This window comes from Dendrobates tinctorius, unplaced genomic scaffold (assembly GCF_039654945.1).
Source record: "Dendrobates tinctorius isolate UK_male_01 unplaced genomic scaffold, ASM3965494v1 ptg000035l, whole genome shotgun sequence".
Lineage (NCBI taxonomy): Eukaryota > Metazoa > Chordata > Amphibia > Anura > Dendrobatidae > Dendrobates > Dendrobates tinctorius.
Genome location: NW_027361703.1, coordinates 24,686,279 through 24,711,506, shown reverse-complemented (window position 1 = coordinate 24,711,506; position 25,228 = coordinate 24,686,279). Strand labels below are relative to the sequence as shown.

Below are 25,228 nucleotides of genomic sequence, written 5' to 3'. Positions count from 1 at the left end.
GGTAAAGTCATGCTTGGAGGCAGAAAGGGGCCCCCATGCCAGGTAATAAATTTAATCACAATTTTCTGCTGCAAGTCAGAAAAGGGAGATGCCTTATAAATTCTGGCCAGCAGAGGGGGTTGGTGAGTCAGCTAGAAATCAGCTGAGGGGGTTGTCTTGGAAACGAAGCAGCTGTGAGCTGTGAGGAGAAATGATGAAAGTTAAACGTGAGGTTGTGAGGTAAAAGGATCTTTCTGGAAGATCCTGTCAGAAGAAGACAGGGAGCTGATCTGTGAAGAAGGAATAGGACAAGAGCAGAGACTGAGAGACCCTAGGGAAGCTAAAATATTGCATATAGCAGACCCTGAGTGAAGCGCTAATAAAGAGAAAAGGGACATCAGAGTCCTAGGCTGACAGGAACTGTACGCCCTGATAGCCGAATCTGAAAGTACAGGGGATTGTAAATTCCTGTGCACATTAATCACCTGAGGGCACGGCAGCGGATCAGGAGCCCGGGGCCGACGGTGAAGAGAACGGTACCCATGGAATAGGCTCTCGCTGACAGCCATACAGGTTAGTGAAACCATCACGAATAGAGGGTCGTAGCATAGTTATATACAGCGGAGACGCACACACAAAGCGCAGAAAGGAAGGTCCTAAATCCCCACCTGGCAAGGTGGATCCCCTGAATGCCTCCAGGCGAGCCGGACTCATTCCATCAACTGTATGTGGTACTCCGGACTGCAACCTATTACCAGTAAAAGGTAAAGAAACTGCACCTCTCTGTGTCTTTCTCTCATTTTTCTGCATCCCAACGTTCACAGCCATTTTTACTATTTATCTAACATCTTTGCCCTGGGACTACAGCCCTACCTGTGGAGGGCTACAACATCATAGCTGCGCCCAACATCCATCCCAGAGAAGCAACACCGCAGCGCTGGTCACCTCTGACTAGAAAACCACAGGTGGCATCACGTATTTCACCATCTAATAACTTTATCTTCATTTTTACCACATAAATACCACACAACTTTCCCCTATTTTATTACTGGAGGTCTCTGGGCCACGGATCGGGTCGGCGCCGCCGTGACACCGTCCCCGATTGAAGTCGATGGGCCCGGTAACGAGTACCCCCAAGCCCCACTGGGCGCTCCATTTGCAGTTTAGATTTCAGAAACAAAAAAACTTTTTTTACGAAAGTATACATAGCCTTTATCGTGGAGAAGTAAGATCTTGAGGTGCAAAGGACTAACATCACAGGGATTCAGCAGCAAATTAATCATCCAGCCTGCCAAACATAGCTGGTAGATGACACACACTTACCATCCAAAATTCTCAAAGTTTAGCTGCAGTAAAGCCTATAACCACAAATTAGATCTATTTCTAATCACTTGCGTTCTATGGCTTGAATGTTTCTTATTGTAAAGAGTAGGCTCAACAAAGTACTATTATAGTAGAAGAAACCAAAAAATACTTTAGTCTTTTAATACAAAAAGGTAATTTATTCTTTTGTGCCTGATGACTTTTACAATATTACATAGCAGGTGTAGAAATAATAGTTCAGAGTATCATGGGGCAATTTGGAGCCAAATGATTGTTCAAAACGTTAGTGAACTCGACAAGTGGATATTTCACCATTAGGATTTGTTCACACTGAATTTTCTTTATGTGGGTTTTGAAGAGGACTTTCTTCAAAATGCACATCCAAAACCACTTCAGCTATTCTTTGAATGCTCTACCTATTGATTTCCATGGGAATTCAACAGTATTGTTCATACAGCAAACGTTTTTCTGAGGGCTTTTTCCAACAAAATTTTGAAACCTTGAAGCAAAAAAAAAAAAGAACTGATGTCACTTCTTTAAGGCAGATTCCTCATTGAATCTGCTCCAAAGCTGCAAAAAGTGTGAGTAATAAACACTTCAAAAACCTCTTCAAAATGATTTCAAAGCCGAGTTGAAAAAACTCTTCAAATGTAGTATCTGAAAACCTCATCAAAAACCACATGGATTCCTGACAAGAACTTCTCTTGAAAACCACATCCGATTTGTCTGCCTCAAAAAAAATCCATGTTAACATACTGCTAAGGTCATAAATATAGATTTGCAGATGTGGTTATTTTTATTTGGTGTAATAAGTCAATCTCATTCCAATTACTAAAACATCAGTGGCTCTAACATTGGGAACCAACATTCTTGTAGAGCTCAACCATATGCATTTGAAATGCCACATGCCTACTCAGGTCATCACGTTCTTCTGTCAAGATGTAGTTCCTGAGTTTCCACAGTACAATAAAACTGCAAATGACCCACATTTTGGGTGGTGTTCTGCACTTATCAGATTTGTAAGGAATGGGGAATTGTTGTATGGGATTGATATATGGGCTATAAAGTGATGTCTATAGACGCATGACATATTATGTGCAGTCAGTCTATTGTGGCAGTCTGCCAGAAACAGCTTTTTGCTTTGTGCTGACGGATACACAAGGTAGTGCCGTGTTCACGTGTGATAGTTGTTTCAATTGTTCTGATTCATCATAGGAACAGAACAAAAAAAATAACACATCGGCTGGATCCCTGACATGACAGATACCAACCTCACTTTAGGGACTCAATAAAATGTCAGGCTGCCATCATGGTGTCGGTCATTTCACCAGAGAAAAATAGTGTAGTATTTTGGCTGTAGCCGGACATGAGTGACTTACAGGGTGGAGCCCAGCAGTCTCGTGCATTGCTTAGTGCTGCCAAGAACTGTTATGTATATCGCCCTCAAGTGACTCCCCCGTTCAGGTTTATAACTTGCTGCTTCAAGTACGCAAAGTATGGGGCTGGTACATTCAACCCCATACATCGCTTACATCTAGATGCTGCCAGAGCAGATTTTAACCAATCAGTAGGGATACCGGGTTCCGGTACCCCACTGATCTCAAATTGCTGACCTATCTTTCGGACAGGTTTTAAATAGTTACGTCCCAAACAACCCCTTTAATATACAAAGGTTCAGAGACGACTGTGTTTTGGAAATTTTAAATTACTTTCTTCACTATTTTAAAATGTGTGTGATTTAATACCTATCTCTTTCATGTTTCCTAATAACACAGTGTTTACAGGATATGTCATTTCTCTGTAAATGTTTTATTATTTTGCAGGCCTTAGATCCTCTTTTCATGTTTTCACAAGTAAGAAATTCTTGGCAGATTAAACAATCTACCATTGGCAGCCACCCTTGTCAGTAATTTCTTACATAGCTATAGGCAAAAAATTGAAATATCACAAAGAGGGCATTATAGAAAATACAAGGGACCTCTTATTAACTAACGCAATAATGTCATCAGAGTTTACATGGTTCACAACTGGACACATTTAGTATGAATGTGTGAGTTTTAGTAGTCAATGCATGATACCCAGGTGATGTGTCCCCGAAGGGTGCCAACAAATCCCCATAGCTTTATGTTTTAAAGAGAAGCTCTCATCAGATAGTTACCTAGGTTTTTAGGTTAAATTTATTTATTTTTTAATGTTGGCAACCTCATCCCTCAGTAAGAGCACTGAAGGTGGGTCGTGGCTGGGTCTTCCATTATGATACTGACCTGAAATGCATAGCCAGAGCAACTAAGGAGTGGCTCCATAAGAAGCATTTCAAGATCCTGGAGTGGCCTAGCCAGTCTCCAGACCTGAACCCAATAGAAAATGTTTGGAGGGAGCTGAAACTCAATATTGCCCAGTGACAGCCCTGAAACCTGAAAGATCTGGAGAAGATCTGTATGGAGGAGTGGGCCAAATCCCTGCTGCAGTTTGTGCAAACTTGGTCAAGAACTACAGGAAACGTCTGACCTCTGTAATTGCAAACAAAGGTTTCTGTACCAAGTATTATGTTCTGATTTTCTATTGTATCAAATACTTATTTCATGCAATAAAATTCAAATTAATTATGTAAAAATCATACAATGTGATTTTCTGGTTTTATTTTTAGATTTTGTCTCTCACAGTTGAAGTGTACCTACGATAAAAATTACAGACCGCTCCATACTTTGTAGGTGGGAAAACTTGCAAAATCAAATACCGCATTTTTCGGATTATAAGACACACTTTTTTCCCCCCAAATTTAGGGGGAAAATGGGGGTGCGCCTCATAATGCGGATATACCTTACCGGACGCAGGCTGGGATGAGGGGGTGTTCAGATGTGCAGTTTGGCACTCTGCTGTGGGAGCTTTGCCAACATCTTGTGAAAGCCCAGAGTCCCCGCAGTTACCGTATATACTCGTGTATAAGCTGAGATTTTCAGCTCATTTTTTTGGGCTGAAAGTCCCCCTCTCGGCTTATACACGAGTCATATACCTGGGGGTCAGCGGGGGAGGGGGGCGGGGGTGTCACAGATCATACTCACCCATCCTGGCAATCTCTGCAGCCCCCTCGCTTCTCCACTGTCTCCCTTCCTGCCTTCAGAGGTCACATGGTACCGCTCATTAAACTCATGAATATGCGCATATTCATGAGTGGTAATGAGCGGTATCACTTGACCACTGAAGACAGGAAGGGAGACAGTGGAGAAGCGAGGCTGCAGAGACGTTCCAGGATGGGTGAGTATAGCGATATTCACCTGTCCTCGTTCTCACGCTGCTCACCGCCATCTGCTGCTTCCTGTGTTCATGATGTTTAGCCAGCAAGGGGAGCGGTGACGTGGTTAGTGCGCGCCGCGCCCTCTGCTGGCTGAAAAGTCACTGACAGAGGACGCGCAGACAGTGGTGAGCAGCGATGGACCCCGAACAGGTGAATATCACAGGTGCCGGGTCCTGAGCAGGAGAGGTGAGTATGGCATTTTTTTTTTGCAGCAGCAACATATGGGGGCATAATATATGGAGCAGCATATGGGGGCATAATCTATGGAGCAGCATATGGGGGCCTAATCTATGGAGCAGCATATGGGGGCATATTCTATGGAGCAGCATATGGGGGCATATTCTATGGAGCAGCATATGGGGGCATATTCCATGAAGCAGCATATGGGGGCATAATCTATGGAGCAGCATATGGGGGCATAATCTATGGGGCAGCATATGGGGGCATAGTCTATGGGGCAGCATATGGGGGCATATTCTATGGGGCAGCATATGGGGGCATAGTCTATGGGGCAGCATATGGGGGCATAGTCTATGAAGCAGCATATGGGGCATATTCTATGGAGCAGCAAATATGGGGGCATATTCTATGGAGCAGCATATGGGGGCATATTCTATGGGGCATATTATGGGGGCATAATCTATGGAGCATTTTATGGGGGCATAATCTATGGAGCATTTTATGGAGGCATAATCTATGGAGCATCTTATGGGGGCATAATCTATGGAGCATCTTATAGGGCCATAACCTTTATGGAGCATTATATGGGGCATATTATTCTATGGAGCATCTTATGAGGCCAATATTAACCTTTGTGCAGCATTATATGGGGTGTATTTTGTATGGAGCATTATATGGGGCTCCAGATTCAATATGGATATTCAAAAACATTTAACCTACTGATGTCTCAATTAATTTTACTTTTATTGGTATCTATTTTTATTTTTGAAATTTACCAGTAGGTGCTGCATTTTCCACCCTAGGCTTATACACGAGTTAATAAGTTTTCCCATTTTTTTGTGGCAAAATTAGGGGGGTCGGCTTATACACAGGTCAGCTTATACACGAGTATATACAGTACATGGTCTCCTATGTGGTGGACTGGACTCCCGGAAAATGGCTGCCGGCCGGGGGTGGCGAGGAGATCTCGGTACCAAGATCTCAGGAGATCAGTTTATATAGCTGTATATATATATATATATATATATATATATACGCATACACATATATAGCTCTGCTCTGGCAAAAATTAAGAGACCACTGCACAGTTTTATAAAAAATCAGCTTTTCTACATGTCTGACAGCCATTCCATTCCAGTGTCAGCTGAATTCCAACCAGAGTACACCTCATTCTACTTAAAAACCCTGCTGTGGTGTTCACAGTCCTCTTGCAATAGGTCAAGCTGGATGACAAAACAAGTGCTAGTAATATCCCAAAAGTAATAGGAATGAAAAAATAACTTTTAACCATGCCAAAGAAGTTGAAAAGAAAAGTCTTGAGTGAGGAAAAGAAGGGCTAAATTCTGGCTTTACTGGCAGAGGGATACAGTGAGCGTGTTGTTGCCTTCATCCTTAAAATTTCTATGATGGCAGTCCATTACAACAAGGTCAAGCAGCAGACATTGGGGACAACAAAGCTACAGACTGGCAGAGGGTGAAAACGACTCTCCACTGACCGGGATGACCATCATCTTATTCGAATGTCACTCAGCAACAGCAGGATGACATCAAGTGACCTAAAAAAGGAACGGCAAATGGCAACTGGGGTGAAGTGCATGGCAAGAACAGTTCGTAACAGGCTCCTAGAGGCAGGGCTCAAGTCATGTAAAGATAGAAAAAAGCCTTTTATCAATGAGAAGCAAAGGAGAGGATTGAACCATAGACGACTGGAGTAAGGTAATCTTCTCTGATGAGTCTAATTTTCAGCTTTGCTCAACACCTGGTTATCAAATGGTTAGACGGAGACCAGGAGAGGCGTATAAGCCACAGTGTCTTGCACCCACTGTGAAATTTGGTGGAGGATCGGTGATGATCTGGGGATACTTCAGCAAGGCTGGAATTGGGCAGGTTAATCTTTGTGAAGGACGTATGAATCAAGCTATATACAAGGTTATCCTGGAAAAACAGTTGATTCCTTCAACTTAGGCAAAGTTCCCCAACTCTGAGGACTGTTTTTTTCCAGCAGGACAATGCGCCATGCCACACAGCTAGGTCAATCAATGTGTGGATGAACGACCACCACATCAAATCCCTGTCATGGCCAGCCCAATCTCCCGACCTGAACCCCAGTGAAAACCTCTGGTATGTAATCTAGAGGAATATGGATATTCACAAGCCATCAATCAAAGAAGAACTGCTTAAATTTTTGTACCAGGAGTGGCATAAGGTCACTCAAAAGCAGTGTGAAAGACTGGTGGAAAGCATGCCAAGATGCATGAAAGCTGTGATTAAAAACCATGGTTATTCCACAAAATATTGATTTCTGAACTCTTCCTGAGTTAGAACATTAGTATTGTTGTTTCTAAATGATTATGAACTGGTTTTCTTAGCATTTTTTGAGGTCTGCAAGCACCTCCTTTTTTTTGTTCTTTTGACCATTTCTCATGTTCTGAAAATAAATACAAAATTTAGTGCTTGGAAATCCGAAGACATGTTGTCAGCAGTTTATAGAATAAAAGAGCAATTTACATTTTACTCAAAAATATACCGCTAAAGAGAAAAATCAGACAAACTGAAAATTTTGCAGTGGTCTCTTAATTTTTGCCATAGCTGTGTATATATATTAGGGACAAGAAAATCTGTTGGGGATCGGTAAAGTGAATATTACTCTTTTTGTATTTTTAAGCCATTGTAAGTTGCTTCTAGAAATTCAAGGGATTGGACAGCTCTTAAAGGGAACCTGTCACCCCCCCAGGCGGTGTTAAGTAAAAGAGCCACCTTGTGCAGCAGTAATGCTGCATTCTGTCAAGGTGGCTCTTTTATTTAGCGTCCCTTCCACCGCAGAAATAATCATTTTAAAAATTGGTCAAAAATACATGAAGTTTGACCGGGGGGCAGGTCTTTCCCCCTCTGACACAGACGCCTCACATTCATCAGTCATTTCTTCCTTGAGTCTTTGCTCCACCTCCTCAGCGTTCTTTTGAAATCCTGGCGCCTGCGCTGTACTATATTTTCTTAGGCATGCGCAGTTAGCGCTGCCTGTGCTCTCACATCACATCCTGGCCTTCCCATCGTGCCTGCGTGGATGCACGGCCACAGATCCCGCCCCGCAGTCGCTTATGATTTATTCACACTGCGGGGCTATGAATCTTGGGCATGCGCAGTAGTTCTCTGTGCCTCTCATGCCCAAGATTCTCAGAAATCAGTAACTTTCTAACCTACTCCAGAAATCTGATCTTCTCACATGTACAGTATTTATGACAACTCACAAACTGATTTTAGCTACATTTCCCTTTTAAACTATTCTTTCTGTAGTGTTGCGTGATACTTGCACTGATTTTCGTAAAAAAAAAAAAAATTATGTAAATTCCACTGACAGCTGTGTTTTCTCTAAAGTTACAAAGCTAACCTTTGTACAATAATTCCATTTGTCCAGTGGAAAAATTAGCATTAAAGTGCAAAGGTCTTGACAGTTTAGTTGAAACAGTGCAGCCATTTTACATGCTACATATGGTTGACTTACATCACTGAAAAAAAAAATCAACACATTCCTTCTATAACCTACAGTGTCGTATTTAAGGTAACACTTGGCCATACTGGAAAATTAGAATTCTTTCAAATGGCTTTGCACAGGAACACAAAAATTCATCATAAAGGTGAGAAAAAAAGTCGTATTTCCCATATCCTCGTCCACAGGAAAACTAGTCCCATTGGTGAAGTGAGAAAGGAAATACAAGAAACAATAGGTACAGAGGTACGTTTCCAGAGGTCAGTCATTTTTATGTTAATTCCTTATTCTGATGTTAAAAGGAATTAAGAAAATGATTTACGATAACTTGTCATTTGTGAAAAAAGCTTTAATTTTTACTAATAAGGAAGAGAACCTGTACCAGCTTCAAGGTCAGCCACGTCATCCAGGGGACTGGAAATCTCCAGTGGGAGCACGTACGAATAAGAGAAATAAGAAAAGTGACCATAAGGTCCATTCAGTAGATCGGAGAAAAATCCTAGCTTTAACTGTGGAGAGGGATAGACGGTTCGACTTATATTTATTCCATCTAATATTCAAGATTTTATAGGTGAAGTGTGCTATCTCTAAAATTGGAAACACAGGTTAAAAAATTATTAGAAGTAGACCATACTTACAGTATTGTACAGCTAGACATTTTACACTAAGAAAAAATGTCTCTAGTAGGCACAAATCTAACAGTGACCTTGGTTCTCCCTAGTTTTTGGTGACATGTAGCTAGAACACAATTTTCACAGATATGATAGCTGGACTTCTGATATAGAAACTTAGGGTACCGTTACACCTAGCGACTCACCAGCGATCCCAACCAGCGATATGACGCGGTCAGGATCGCTGATGAATCGCTGGGTGGTCGCTAGTGAGCTGCCACTCAGGCAGATCTCACCAGCGACATCGCTGGGGACGGGGATCGCTACTTACCTGTCTGACGCGGCGATCCTGCGTCCTCCCGCCCGGCTCCACGCGTCGCTCGTCGTCACAGCAGGAAGCGCCGCAGGAAGTGGACGACGAGGAATGGTCCAGCAGCTTCTCGCGCGATCAGCGATAACCAGCGGGGGAGCCGGTCGGAGGTAAGTATCACATGCAGCGATATCGCTAGCAATATCGCTGCAACGTCACAAAATCGGTGACTTTACAGCGATATTGCTAGTGATATCGCAGTGTGTAACGGGGGCTTTACTTTACTCATTTAGTATTTATTCTAATGGTACATAGCATTTAGGACTCCGATTAGAAGACATAGGAAAGGTAATTTGAGCCATATTTTTGATCATAATATTGACCTGCAGTACAGATAGTGAGGGTCAGGCATCACCTTGGTCTATTTGGTAAACTTTCCTGCAGAAAAAGTTTGAGTAGCCCCGATGTAGTCAGCTTGACAGACCTTCCTCAGGCTTGTCTTTTGTGTGGTCATGTGTTTGTATTATATAGATATATAGGTTGAAAAAGGACTCAGGTCCACCAAGTTCAATCTTTCTCTACATTACCTACCCACAATGATATTTCTTGTGTGAAAAGCTTCCAGACCTTTTTTAAATTTTGTTATAGTTTATGCCATTACTATCTCTTCTGGTAGGACAGTCTACAGTCAGACAGCTCTAACTGCGAAGAACCCTTTCTTATTTGGCTGCCGTAATCGCCTTTCCTACCCCCCGTAATGAGTGCCCCCTGGTCCTAGGTATAGTCTTTGGTTGGAATAAATCATGCACCAGTCCTTTGTATTGACCGCACATGCACTTATACATATAATTGAGATCTCCTCTGAGACATCTTTTTTCTAAGCTAAACAAGCCCAACTTTTCCAATCTCTCATCATATGAGAGGCCTTCCATCCCTTGTAATGATCTAGATGCCCGCATTTTTGTGTTGCTTCTAACTTCCTTTTGTAAAATGTGGAGCCCAAAACTGGATCTTATATTCAAGATGTATATGCTGTGCTAGTTTCTATGTATATAACAAAATGTTACCGTACTTTTAAATATAAAATACAAGCAAAAATAAAGCCAATGTAAAAGACAGATTTTATTTTTACAATTATTTAATTTTTTTTTAAATTTCATTCTCACTTTTACACTTTGTCCCAGTATGGGACACTCATTTTGTGCAGGCTGATCACTTCCATAGCATGCAGATCTGCATGCTATAGAAGCTGTGAGCACTGCATGGATTTTACACTGACCTGAGAGACTTCCTGACATCAGTGCGCATGACAGGAAGTCTCTGAGGACTGGAGACCTGGATGTCGTTATGACGACATCTGGTCTCCATGGCAGCGATCGCGACCCCGCATCATGCCGTGGGGTCCCGATCCAAAGGCAGAGGGGCTCTCAGCCCCCCTGCTGGCTCCGGAACGCTGCGATCTTGTTTGATTGCAGTGTTCCGGGGGTTAAAGTGCCAGGAGAATCAGCTGACACCCGGCCGTGAGCGCGGCTGATCACCGTTGAGGTACTCTTCCATCCATGGGAATTAAGTACCAGGGCACATGCACGGAATAGTGCGTCTAATGTCAGAGAGGGGTTAATCATATTGCTGGTGACGGTCCAGATTCTGACTCTGTTCATTTTAAGTGTTTTAAATTGTGCTGTTTTTCTTAATGTTATAATAAAGATTTATATTGGATGTGTGACCATGTTTTGCATGCTTTGTGATTTTAGTATACCTTCTTCATGTATATGAGATGAATAAGCACATCATATACATGCGGTACCTGCTCCTTTACTAACATTGTTAAGTTTTACCTCCCCTCCATCTATACAGTGCACAGTGTGACAAGGTATCAGACAATACTTATAGAGGTGTGAGAAGACATTACTTTATAACATATCATCTTCACATCCCAGAATTCCACATTTTCATTTTCAAGTTTTGACTTGACTTTAATTTTATGGAATATGCATTGATTTTCTGACTTAAAGGCTATGTATACTTTCACACAGATTTTTTTTATTGTTTCTTTGCTTCGTAGCAACTCTCAAAATGGTTACATAGTGTCTGTTAGCCCTTTATATAGCTGAGTCCTTTGCAGAAATGTTACAAATCCATGAGAGCTGCTCCTGATAGCTCTTTTCTCTCTGCTCTCCTCTCTTCTCTCAGTGGTTAATGATAGCAGGAGGGGGGAGGTTCGACACAAATGTGCAGTGGACAGGGGAGTGAGTATTCCAGGGGGTACAGAAAACAGGATACAGACAAAGAAGAAATGGCATGTAGAGGAAATAAGTACAATACTTGGGCAGTGATGACATAGTAGTAGTGAAGACAGTGGCACCCTGGAAGAATAAACCTCACATCCAACCTATATTACAGGGAATGCAGCCTATATTACAGAGAAAGGCACTCCCACAAGACAAAAATCTGAAAGTTAGATCAGGTTGAAAACTGCATGTCAGGAGCTCAGGAAATGAATGAAATTTACAAACTGGACATATATAAAACTATTTTTTTTGTATGTCAAAGGTGCCCATAGTCCTTAAATGTTTGATTGATGGTAGTTAGACCAACAAGACTCTCACCAGTCCTGAGAACAGGTCTCGTAACTTACACGCACCATGAAAGTGAGCATTAATATAAGATAATTCAGCTGTTCTTGCTGTTCAGCTGTTAGGCTAAGTGCACACGTAGCAGAAAATTTCTGCTCAAAAACCTGACTCCCTTCCCAGAAACCGCGCCTTTTTTGTCTTCGCGTTTTCCACGCGTTTTCGTCGCGTTTTTTGCTGTTTTGATGCGTTTTTTTCTGACGCGTTTTCAAAGCGCATAGAACTAGCCAGAAACGCAGAAAAATCCGCGAAATTAATGAGCATGCTGCGTTTTTTACCACGATGCGTTTTTTTCGAGGTAAAAAACGCAACAATGTGCACAAAAAGTGCAAAATGCATAGAAATCAATGGGAAGCTTCTTTTTCACGTTTTTCTGTGGATTTTTTGGCAAATCCGTGGGAAAAACTGCGAAAAAAACGCTGTGTGTGAACACAGCCTTAAAGACTATTATGATCACAAGTTCTCTGCTGAAGTGAGCAGAATATTAAAAGTTTATTTTACTGAAAACAGGAAGTGTCAAAATTTGTAGTCTTTGACTGAATTATAGGCCTCAAATCAGTTCTTGGAGTCCACTATACACATGATGTTTTTTTAATAAAACTTTATTTAAAACATACCAGACAATTCTTTTTAGTAAATTACTGTCTTATCTTTAACCACTTAATCCCATGTGGCGTACTATCCAGTCTTTTAGCGTGTGACAGCTGCCAAATATAAAAACCCACCATAAATAGTAAATCAAACCCCCCATTATCACCCCCTTAGTTAGGTAAAAATAATAAAATTAAAAGAAAATGTATTTATTTCCATTTTCCCATTAGGGTTAGGGTTAGGGATAGGGCTAGGGTTAGGGCTAGGGTTAGGGCTGAGATTAGGGTTAGGGGTGTGTTGGGGTTAGGGTTGGAGTTAGAATTGGGGGTTTCCACTGTTTGGGCACATCAGGTGCTCTCCAAATGCGCCCAAACAGTGTTTTACCCCCACATATAGGGTATCAGCCTACTCAGGACAAATTGCAAAACAACTTTTGGGGTCCAATTTCTCCTGTTACCCTTAGGAAAATAAAAAATTGGGGGCAAAAATATCATTTTTGTGGAAAAAAATGATTTTTTTATTTTCACACCCGGGCGTTATAAACTTCTGTGAATCACTTGGGGGTTCAAAGTGCTCACCACACATCTAGATAAGTTCCGTGGGGGGTCTAGTTTCCAAAATGGGGTCACTTGTGGGGAGTTTCAATAGTTTAGGTACATCAGGGGCTCTCCAAACGCACATGACACCCGCAGACCATTCCATCAAAGTCTGCATTCCAAAACGTCAGTACTTCCCTTTCGAGCCCCGACGTGTGCCCATACAGTAGTTTTCTCCCACATATGAGGTATCAGCGTACTCAGGACAAATTGGACAACAACTTTTGGGGTTCATTTTCTCCTGATACCCTTGGGAAAATAAAAAAATTGGGGACTAATTGATCATGTTTGTGGAAAAAATACGATTTTTTTATTTTCATGCCCGGTCATTATAAACTTCTGTGAAGCCCTTGGGGGTTCAAAGTGCTCACCACACATCTAGATAAGTTCCTTAGGGGGTCTAGTTTCCAAAATGGGGTCACTTGGGGGGGTTTCCACTGTTTAGTTACATAAGGGGCTCTCCAAAAGCAACATGACACCCGCAGACCATTCCAACCAAGTCTGCATTCCAAAACGTCACTACTTCCCTTCCGAGCCCCGACGTGTGCCCATACAGTAGTTTTCTCCCACATATGAGGTATCAGCGTACTCAGGACAAATTGGACAACAACTTTTGGGGTCCAATTTCTCCTGGTACCCTTGGGAAAATAAAAAAAATTGGTGACTAAAAAATCATGTTTGTGGAAAAAATACAATTTTTTTATTTTCACGCCCAGGCATTATAAACTTCTGTGAAGCACTGGGGGGGGTTTCAAAGTTCTCACCACACATCTAGATAAGTTCCTTGGGGGGTCTAGTTTCCAAAATGGTGTCATTTGTGGAGGGTTTCCACAGTTTTGGTACATCAGAGACTTCACAAACGCAACATGGTGTCCGATCTCAATTCCAGCCAAAAACGTCAAATTGCGCTGCTTCCCTTCTGAGCTCTGCCATGCGTCCAAATAGTGGTTTACCCCCACATGTGGGGTATCAGCGTACTCAGGCCAAATTGCACAATTACTTTTAGGTTCCTGTTACCCTTGGAAAAATAAGAATTGAGGGTGAAAAGATCATTTTTGTGGAAAAAATATGATTTTTTTAATTGTACGGCTGTATGTTATAAACTTCTGTGGAGCCCTTGGGGGTTTAAAGTTCTCACCACACATCTAGAGAGGTTGCTTGGGGGGTCTAGTTTCCAAAATGGTGTCATTTTTGCAGGGTTTCCACTGTTTTGGTACATCAGGGGTTTTCCAATCGCGACATGGTGTCCGATCTCAATTCCAGCCAAAAACGTCAAATGGCGCTGCTTCCCTTCCGAGCTCTGCCATGCGCCCAAATAGTGGTTTACCCCCACATGTGGGGTATCAGCGTACTCAGGACAAATTGCACAATAACTTTTAGGGTCCTGTTACCCTTGGGAAAATAAAAATTGGGGGTGAAAAGATCATTTTTTTTGGAAAAAATATGATTTTTTAATTGTTCCGCTGTACGTTATAAACTTCTGTGAAGCCCTTGTGGGTTCAAAGTTCTCACCACATATCTAGATAAGTTCCTTTGGGGATCTAGTTTCCAAAATGGGGTCACTTGTGGGGGGTTTCCACTGTTTAGGTACATCAGGGGCTCTCCAAACGCGCCATGGTGTCCGATCTGAATTCCAGCCAATTTTGCATTGATAAAGTCAAACGGCGCTCCTTCCCTTCTGAGCTCTGCCATGTGCCTAAACAGTGGTTCCCCCCCACATATCAGGTATCAGCGTACTCAGGACAAATTGCACAATAACTTTTGCAGTCCAATTTCTCCTGTTACCCTTGGTAAAATAAAAAAAATTGAACCTGAAGTATTTTTTTTGTGAAAAAAAGTTACCGTAAATGTTCATTTTTTTTTTTAAATATTCAAAAAATTCCTGTGACGCACCTAAAGGGTTAATAAACTTCTTGAATGTGGTTTTGAGCACCGCAAGGGGTGCAGTTTTTAGAATGGTGTCACTTTTGGATATTTTCTATCATATAGACCCCGCAAAGTGGCTTCAAATGTGATGTGGTCCTTAAAAATAAAATGGTGTTGCAAAAATGAGAAATCGCTGGTCAATTTTTAACCCTTATAACTTCCTAACAAAATAAAATTTTGGTTCCAAAATTGTGCTGATGTAAAGTAAACATGTGGGAAATGTTACTTATCAAGTTTGTTTTGTGTTGTATCTCTGTGATTTAAGGGCATAAAAATTCAAATTTGGAAAATTGCAAAATTTTCGCCAAATTTCCGCTTTTTTCACAAATAAACGCAAGTTATTTGAATGAAATTTTACCACTAACATGAAGTACAGTATGTCACGAGAAAACAATGTCAGAATCACCGGGATTCATGGAAGCGTTTCAGAGTTATTACCTCAAAAAGGGACAGTGGTCAGAATTGTAAAAATTGGCCCGGTCATGAACGTGCAAACCACCCTTGGGGCTTAAGGGGTTAATGGGATAAGCAATTTTTGCATTAAAGGGTTTTTCTGCTTAGCATTTCCATTGTTCAATAAATGTATATGTGATACACTTTTATAGGACACAGTGGTGTAAAGTATAACCATGCATCTTCAAAGAGGATGTTTTTTTTTTTTAATTTAAACTGAGTACCTCCTCCACTTAGTGCTGCACCCTGATTCTAGGAATAAAGAAGCAAATTTTTATTTCCACCCACTGGGCTGTACCATAGAACTTTAGTCATAGAGGTGAAAAAGCAAATGCCTACAGAGATGTTCTCTGGTATACGCCCAGTTGGTTGAAAAGAAAATGTGCTTCTTTATTCCAGGGGTGCAAAACTTTGGAACAGAGAGACACAGAAAAAAAGGAAAAAATATGTCATAATCAGAGGAGCAGTGGTAATTAGAGGAGGTACATGGTTAATAAAAACAAAAACAGACAGGTCCTCTCTAAGATGAGCAACAGCAAAAAAAGACTAACCGGAGGCAAACCTCGCCCACAAATAGTAGGTGAGGGATTAATTCCTATGGTGTGAGAGCATTTCAGCTACTGTCACTGTCCAAGATCAAAAACTGAACCAATACTATTTAAAGCATTACTCCTGATGAATCTTTAATTAACCTTTCCAGTCTGAACTTACTAGTACCGATGGACTTAAACCACCTCAATCCTGAGTGAAAAAGGGAGAGACACACTATTATGTTCCTCCTATAAAATGGACTTTGATGGCTTGCAGTATTGCCAGCGAAACCCTGTAATTTGGGTTTCTTAGAAAATTCAGTTTGTTGTTTTGCGCTCACACAGTTAGCAGTCACTCTCTGTACGTATTTGGTGAAATATATCTATAGAGTTCACTATGGGATCAGTGCACCTGTGCTAAAGGCACATTTTTCCCAGACACCTTTTCAATACACCAATCAGTACAAGAATGCCAAGGATTCAGAGCAACATACCCAGTGTTAGAGAGCCAACGTTGCATTCCATTCGCTACTCCCCCAAGCAAAGGTTATAATTGCTTAAATATAGTTTCGAAGAGGCAATAACCCAGTGTCAGGCATATCAGCCAAAAATGATCCATCCCAGGGCAGTACCACCTAGAAAGCCTCCAACCTTCCCCACGAAGCCCTGATAATCTGCATATTTTCATGCCAGCTGGCTCGTAGATCATTTTGATTTTATTATTTGACAGGTAAATGTAAACGTAAAGATTCCCAGAGATTACACAGAAGGTGTCTGACAGAGTAACTCCTCAAAATTCCCAAGCCACAGTATTTGCACATGCACGGAGCAGTCCTACCTCTTCATCTATGTATTTGCCACCAGACATGCTGTCCGTCAGTTGCCAGGAGCTCTGATTGAGATTTCAGTGAGGTATGATTTAAGGGAGGAAGATCCTGCATTGTGTAAAGGCACAGCTCCGAAAGGAGGGGAAGGAGGTGGCTGAGAGCATGATTATTGCTGGCCCACTTCCAATGTTTGTTCTGCTTGGTTTTGGCTTAGATGACAGCCGTGTTGAACTCAGACACATCCCTAGGGCTCATGAAACACCAGGAAAAGAAATAAGGTGCTGTGAGCCACAAAAGTTTTTATCCTCAACAAAACAGTGATATGTATGCACACATTGGCTCATCTGGCTGACATATTACATGTTTCGTCACCTCAACAGAATAGTTCTTGGGAATTTTTAATTTTGGAGAGTTTAAGAGTGCTGAATATGTAGAAATACGTTTTATAAAGAACAGATAAAAAAACTATTATCATATGGAAGGAAGTAGTTACAATGGAAATAAGTGGAGAAAAAAAACAACTCACAACTTAGGCCAGGTACACCCGTCCGTGATATGAGGCCTATGCACGAATTGCAATACATTGCCCAAACGGAAGGTCTTCTGACCTGAACCAACTATCTCATACATGCATATGAAGCAATTCAAGTCAGGAGACCTGCCGGTTGGGCTGAGTGTTGTGATCCAAGCACAGATTTGTCTCAACCACAAAGAGGCTGAACCCAATCTGTCTAAGGAGAATACATTTTATTATTATTATTATTTATTGTTATAGCGCCATTTATTCCATGGCGCTTTACATGTGAGGGGGGTATACATAAAAACAAGTACAATAATCTTAAACAATACAAGTCATAACTGGTACAGGAGGAGAGAGGACCCTGCCCGCGAGGGCTCACAATCTTCAAGGGATGGGTGATAATACAGTAGGCGAGGGTAGAGCTGGTCGTGCAGCGGTTTGGTCGATCGGTGGTTACATACATACATGCGCCTAAACACTTAAGGTGAGCATTTTACTTCTAACTCTTAATTTTATTCTAAAATTTTGCACAAACACCGCTCCCTAATTTTACTTTTACTTTCCAATTTAGAGGCTTTCCATCATAGAACTGGGCAAATGATCGCTGGGTAAGCAACTGGGTATCTTACAATAAGAGCTCATATGACCTTTGTGTTGTACAGGGCTATAATTGCACCATGAGGCCGCAACTGTTTCTCTGTACATCTTCAATTTCACATGGAGGTTATTCCATCAGAAAAAAATGGTGGCTTTGCAGGAAATTGTATGTTTCAAGGTATTTATTGCCTTTTGAAAGCATATCCTTTAAATGTAAGGAGTACAGTTTGTGCAAATCGAATTACAGATCTGTGGTCACCAGATGTAAGTCGTAAAAACTGTCTCTTACCTGATGGCATCCGCGGCTCTTCTTTAGGTTAGCTGACCTGGCATGTGCGTCAAGCCACACAATGATGACACGCCAAGCCACCTAATCAATGGAAAAGCCGCGGATGCTGTAAGGTAAGGAGCAGTTTTCAGGGCTCCTGCCCGGTGGCCACAGAATACTGTCACGCATTGTTCATGTGGCACTGCCGTAGAGCTATCGTGCCAGGGAAAACATGCCATATTTGCTCAAGCTTAAACTTGATGTGAACCGTTGCCATTTTTTCATCAATTATTTTACAGCAAAAAGAACCAAAACCCACATTTGTGAAGCCAGTCGAATACCGGACATTCCTTATCAGGCTGCATGGTTCCAAGCCCACTTGGGATCCATATCTGACAGATCCCTAATACGATATCACTGCAGTTTAATAAGACTAAACATGACATCGTGGTAAATGGATGCAGAAGAACAGCAATGTAGTGTATTTTGGACAGAGCACTCACTTAGAAGCACTAAATTCAGACAATACAGCAATAACTTTGCACAGGCTTGTGTGCGAGAGTTGCAGAGGCATGTAGAACTTATCAGATAAAATTATCCTTGGCAAGCAAAGTGACCTAAAGCATAGAGAACAAATTAGAGCTCTTATAACCACTGTGGAAAAGTAAGGGTTAGCTTATTCTATAACATGCATTCATAGCAATTCTAATATCATTTTAAATCCACATATGGAAAATTCTTGAAATCATGGCAACTACTGCTAAGCATTCATATAAACAGAAAGTTTCCATGAAAACATTTCCAGTATTCCATTCTTTTTCTAGGATGGTCCCGGAGTGTAAATTACACGGCGCAGCGCTGGCTAGGAACCCTTTGCCTTCCTTGCTCATAGATCTATGAATGTAGCGTGAGATATAAGCGCATTGCTCTGTACAAAAGGCTTGATGCTACTTACCAGAACAAGTGAATGAAGTGGATTCTTAGAATATTACTGTGGTTTAACCGACCATGTGAAATAATAACACACTGCCTATATTACAAGGGAAAGGACGGATCCAGAGAAATCTTGGCAGCCCTTCAACAATTGGCCTTTTTTTGTAGAACAGTTTGATAATGTGCACTAAAAATAGTCACTTTTCACTAAGTACAGATGTTGAATTGATTCTTACCAAAAAAGGCAGAGGGATAAAAAGATTGTAAAACAGAGATTTATTATGATTGTGGTCTGTAAAGCTTAATATTAAAAATTGTGACTAAGCGATGAGCAAATCTACTAAGGTTCAAATTCTGGAGACTGGTGGTTCTCCAGGAGAAACTGATGGTTCTCCTGAAGAAACTGGTGATTCTCCAGGAAAGACTGGTGGTTCTCCAGGAAAGAATGGTGGTTCCCCTGAAGGGAGTGGTGGTTCTCCAGGAGAAACTGGTGGTTCTCCTGAAGAGACTGGTGATTCTCCAGGAGTGACTGTTGGTTCTCTTGAAGAGACTGGTGATTCTCCAGGAAAAAATGGTGGTTCTCCTGGGGGGATTAGTGGTTCTCCAGGAAAGACTGGTGGTTCTCCTGAAGGAGTTTGCTAACTTGGAAACACATTAAGAATAAGGGGTACTTCACACATAGTGAGATCACTGAAACGTCACAGGTTTTGTGACGCAACAGCGACCTTGCCAGCGACCTCACTACGTGTGACACATAGCGGCGACCGGCCTCCCGCTGCTGATCATGCTCGAATGTCCTAGGCCATTTTTTGATCATTGGTGTCCCACTGGCCAGCATGCATCGCTGTGTTTGACACCATAACAACAACAAGCGACCTCGTTGGCTACTCTGAAGCACGCCTATCGAGGTCTGATGTCTCAGTCATCAGAATAGCTGCTGTGTGACAAGGTCCCAACGACTGCCGAGGTCGTTATACGGATCGCTGTATTGTTACTGCGTCGTTGAGTAGATCTGCCTGTTTGGCAGCTTACTAGCGACCATGTAGCAACGTACCAGCGATCCTTACCAGGTCGTATCGTTGTCGGGATCGCTGGAGCATCGCTATGTGTAACGGTACCCTAAAACTGCAAAGACACTTTGATGCCGCATCTTGGATCTTTATTGGTATAAAGAACCAGCAGTGCAGATCATCAACTTTTTTTGCACTATTTGAGGTTCAAATTGGCAGTTCAATCGATTTTGCAGAAAATTTGATTTATGTGATATAAATTGAATGTACGTTATTATGCTCTCAGGCCTCTCTAGAGCTCAAATTGTAACATACATACTCCAGATCCAAATCGTAACATACATAAATAATTAAAAAAAAGTTACACTCACCCAGCCCTCTCGTGTCTGGTCGCGCAGCCCCTCTGCAGTGTTCACTGGACCAATAAGGGCTCTACTAGAACTCAGCAACTTCAGCATCTACGTCTCTGACTAGGCTATGACATCATGATGTCAAGCGACACCTACCACATCACGCCATCACAGGACGGCTAGGTAAAATATAATTTTTTTAAATTTTTCCAAACCCCTTCCTGGTTCTTTATAACCAAGCAAACTGGCGACCGTCCAATGGACATTTTACTGGATTTGTGAAAAAAAATAGATTCTGGCAAATCTGAATTTTTTTGTGAACTTTGAGTGGACTGATACATTATTTGTGACTTTTGTTAGATTCTGCTCATTTTTCTTTTTCAGCAATGACCATGATAGGACATGTTTTGAGAGCAGTCTGTTTTCTTTTCCATAGAATTTGCTACAACTATTCCGTTCTGTAAAACACTAGGCATCTCAGCTATAAAGTTTGTTAGCTATGTAATGAGTGACATTATCTGTCTTCCATATGTTTCACTAAAGTATTCACCCACATGCTTTGAATGATTTACTTATGTTTGTTGCCATGGCATCATTACGAAATTTAAGGCACAACAGGAACACATTACTGGTTCCTAATATATTCTATATATACTAAAATATAAAAAAATCTAGGCTCTCTTTGAACTAAAGCATAAAATATAACACTGCCATTAACTCTTTTATCATATTTTCAAGTCAAAATGGCTGCAAAGCATCCAATCTAATTTAAGTTGTTTGGGAAACGAAGAGGATGATGTGGTTAAAGGGCTGTTCTAATAACTTTAAAGAGTGCACTGCTCCCCTGCCTTTCAGTCTCCTGTTTGCCTGGAAGAGGTGCACTCCTGAACATTGACAGTTCACACCATTGGTCTGTCCTGAGTGCTCTTCCAGGTTGCAAGCAAAGGCCATATTTGCCTCCACATCATGGGAGAAGCTGCAGTTTCGCTCAGCTCTCATAGTGCTGTCAGCTCTGCTGCAGAACTGTGCCTGACTACAACTAACACTTCATCAGACAGCACTGCAAGAAGAGAGCTACAGCTGCAGCTGTTTGTAATGAGACAAACTCAGTTCTGCTGTACTGTGTTAGTTATCACACACAGCTCTGCAGTGAGACCAGGAGAGCAGTCTGTCAGTCGTAACATATCTCAAACTGGTAATGCCTCCTTTTATTTAAAATAAGTTCTGGAGGTATATTCTCAGGGAGATCTGTTTACGGCCCATATATCTTAACAGCTCATTTACATGTTAAGAAAAACATAGATTTCTTTAGAATAAGTTGTCTTATTTCAGGGTTGAAGGTATCACTTTATTTAGTTTCCCCATGACCTGCATGCGCATATAGACGTCTTAGGCTGGTTTCACATTTGCCTATGGAGGAGCTGTGGAGGGATGCGGACTTCCTCCGTGAAGCTCCGCCCACTGCTGCACCTCCTCCGGTCAGCTCCGCCTACACTCGCATGTGGCCTGCGTACCCTATCTTTAACATTGAGTATGCAGGCCATGCGGATGCATGTGGATGTCTCCGCATGCGTCGTTTTCACGGTGCAGCGACCGCATCAAAATTCCAACTTGTGTTGGACGCGGGTTACTGCATCGTCAGAGAGATGCATGCGGAGGCATCCGCACGGCCTGCGCACCCAATGTTAAAGATAGGGTAGGCAGGCCGCATGCGGACGTAGGCGGAGCTGACCAGAGGTGTGGCAGTGGGCGGAGCTTCATGGAGGAACTACGCAGCCCTCGCAGCTCCTCCACACACAAATGTGAAACTAGCCTTAGGGGGTTGATCCTACTGACAGATTTCCTTTAAAGTAAACCTGAAAAAATGGTTTTACATAGGGCACTAGTGGTATAGATGTATTGGCACATGCCCTTCGCTATAAAAATAACAGTTTTTTAAAAGTTCTAATGAGCCACTTATAAGAAATCTACTGCTCAAGTCATAAGATAATCTGGTGGACATTTCAAAGGGGATCTCTCGAAAAAAGATATTTTTATTGGGGTTTATGTGCTCATACCACTACTTCAACATGTAAAAATATACTGAGGTTCCTTTTAAGAAGTTAAAAGAGTATTTCCATCTTAGGTATCCAAATGGGTTATCACATGATCTCATCTTTCCAAATTCTCCTGTTCCGGTCTTATCACCCAAATCCCTTTGTTACACAAGGGAAGAGGGAGCGGTTTTCTCTTTGTCGATATAACAGGACTCCGGGACTTCTGGCACACTGAAAAGATGGCTAAAAGGATTGGAGGTAGTTGACATTTTTAATAAAGATACATTGGACATATGTATATTTTAATGTCAACTGTGTTCAAGCCCATAAGGAGGAAGTACATCATAAAACTCTATTTCCATGGATTATCCACACCTCGGATCTCTAAGCGTTTCACTTTATTTGCCTTCTCTGTTTTCTTATTATAAAAATGCTTAGGTGCGGCAATGACCTAGATAAGTTGGAAAATGATTTTTGCATCTGTGAATCAGTTAAGGTTTTACCTTTTTAGCTCATAATTTTGTTGACTTTAAGTATATTTTCTAATATAGGGAGGGAAAATATTTGGAATACTAGAACTGGAAAACAAATTAAGTTGAAACATATTTAATTAAATTATTTGTATAATTGTACGACTTCCTATAGCAATTATTCGTCAGGAAACTACTGGGAGTTTCTAATTGACAAGTCAGAAGACATTGCTCCTAGAAGGTCTACTGTTCAGAATCCCAGAAGGACTCGAGTGGGCTGGATTTAGTCTCTCTGAAATAGAACACATCTGTTTGGTTAACTGGATCGGTTTGGATCCTAGCGCTCTGACCCTACTGATTAACATCTTCTAGTGTGAAAATTCTTTAAAAGGGGAACCCTAGTCCCAATAAACCGCCACCATGTCTCTACTTCACCCTATTTAATCTTTCTTCAAATCATCCACAAACCGGAACTAAAGTTTGCAAAGCAGAAGTAGCTAAAGTAAAAAAAAAAAATTAAATTCATTATTGCATAAAGTAGATTGTCCAGGATTTATATAAAGAAGAAAAAATATGCATATTATCAGTCTATAACAGGGATGGGGAACCTCAGGCCCCAGGGCCATTTACGGCCCTCGATGACTTTATCAGGCCCCTGGGCAGATTCTCAGGGACCGCATTCTTGGGCAGGGAACTGTATTTTGATTGCCACAAACTGATTAATTTCTTCTTGCTCTGTTAGCACACACACGCAGTGTCCACTAATGAACACTGAAGGGTATGCAATGAAAGTTTACATCCTGACACCTGTGCCAGAGTCAGGATGTGATTTGTGGGCGGAGTTTGTACTGCCCCCGAAGGATGGTATAAATATCCAAATGGCCCTTGGCAGAAAAAAGATTCCCCACCCCTGGTCTATAAGGTCAGGAATTTATCAATATAAAGCCGTACCCCCATGTAGAAGGTATGAGAAATATATAGTGGAATACTCCTGAAAATTGTAAACAAAGAAGAAAAAAATGGAGTAGGCCAGAGCAGAATAAAAAAATAAGTTTATTAAGTAAGATGCAAAACAATGAAATAACATTACTGACATAGGAAAGGAGGAACCACAAGTAGAAGGGGGTGTTCTTAGCCATCAAAGATATCCTACATGGGAACAAGAGATCACCAAGTACTGAAGTCATGTACAGAGGTGACAGGTGTATATATCTAGAAGTTCATGAATATAAAATGTTTGCAAAAAATTCAGCTCACAGGAAGACTCATGAAAGTAAAAGAGGGAATAGAAATAGTAACCATGAATGTGTCAGCATGATATGAACTACAAGTTACACCAATTTTGTGAATTCACAAAGAGACGTCAGACAGTCAAAGCGCAAAAGTGCCCATGTATGTAATAATTTCACTCATACTCACAGATCAATATTAAGATCCTTCACTTACCCATAGTGTATGCAGATGGAACGCCCCACACTACCCCGACGTGCGTTTTGCTTTCTCAATAGGTGACTTCTCCCCTTGAGAAAGTGAAACCGGCTAGAATAGTGGCCTTCGTAGTCATCTGACTTACTCCTAATAGAAAAACGTTCATAAGATTTGAAGAAGGCGGTTTCAAAATGCAAACTCAAGAATAGTGGTGAACCGGAAGCTATTGACCATGAGGAATATGTCTGGCCGTGCAGGACATTTGCAGCAGATTATAACACCCAGGACATCTTCTGAAACACAGCCCTTGCAGACTTGAAATATACTTGGGATCACTGTACCGATGGAAGGTCTAATGATTAGAGATGAGCGAACCCAAACTTAAAAGTTCGGTGTTTATACTGGACAGTTAGTACCCGGTGCTAAATGGCAAGCATAGACTTCTCCCGGATGTCCGTTGCTCTGTTCTGAGTTCTGGGGGAAGTACTGGAGGAGAGATAGAATTTTGCAGTTCAAAAGTTCGGGTCTCCATTGTTTTCAATGGGATTCACGTTCTGGTTCAAGTTTGGGTACAGTTCCGGTACCTGAACCCAACTTTTGAATAAAATTCACGTAGGGTACCAAAACCCAAGCTTCCATAGTTCCGCTCATCCCTACCAATGATGCCCAAGCTTCAGCTTCCTCACAAAAGGCAGGTTTTTGGCCACCTGCATCCTCAGGAATCTGGTGGTAGATTGTGACTGCTTCCTCTGTCATGTCCAGGTTGTGTAGCCAGAGTTCCTGTATCTTTGAACATGTGAACCATGCTTCCATCTGTATCTTTAGAAAAATTCAATAAATCTGCAAATTTTCAAATCCTTTCCTGGTTTCTACAG

At 41.6% G+C, this 25,228-nt stretch overlaps 1 protein-coding gene across 2 annotated transcripts in view; it reads right to left on the bottom strand.

The window, feature by feature from the left end:
• CAV1 (caveolin 1) overlaps positions 1 to 16,908 on the bottom strand; it is an 83,186-nt gene extending 66,278 nt beyond the window's left edge. The window contains exon 1 of one of the 2 annotated variants that reach the window (XM_073573342.1): positions 16,753 to 16,908. In XM_073573342.1, coding sequence (XP_073429443.1) covers positions 16,753 to 16,782 — 30 coding nt within the window. In that variant the 5' untranslated portion in view covers positions 16,783 to 16,908. The remainder of the gene's footprint in view (positions 1 to 16,752) is intronic. The other variant, XM_073573340.1, reaches the window with a different exon arrangement.
• Between the last annotated feature and the right edge of the window lie 8,320 nt (positions 16,909 to 25,228).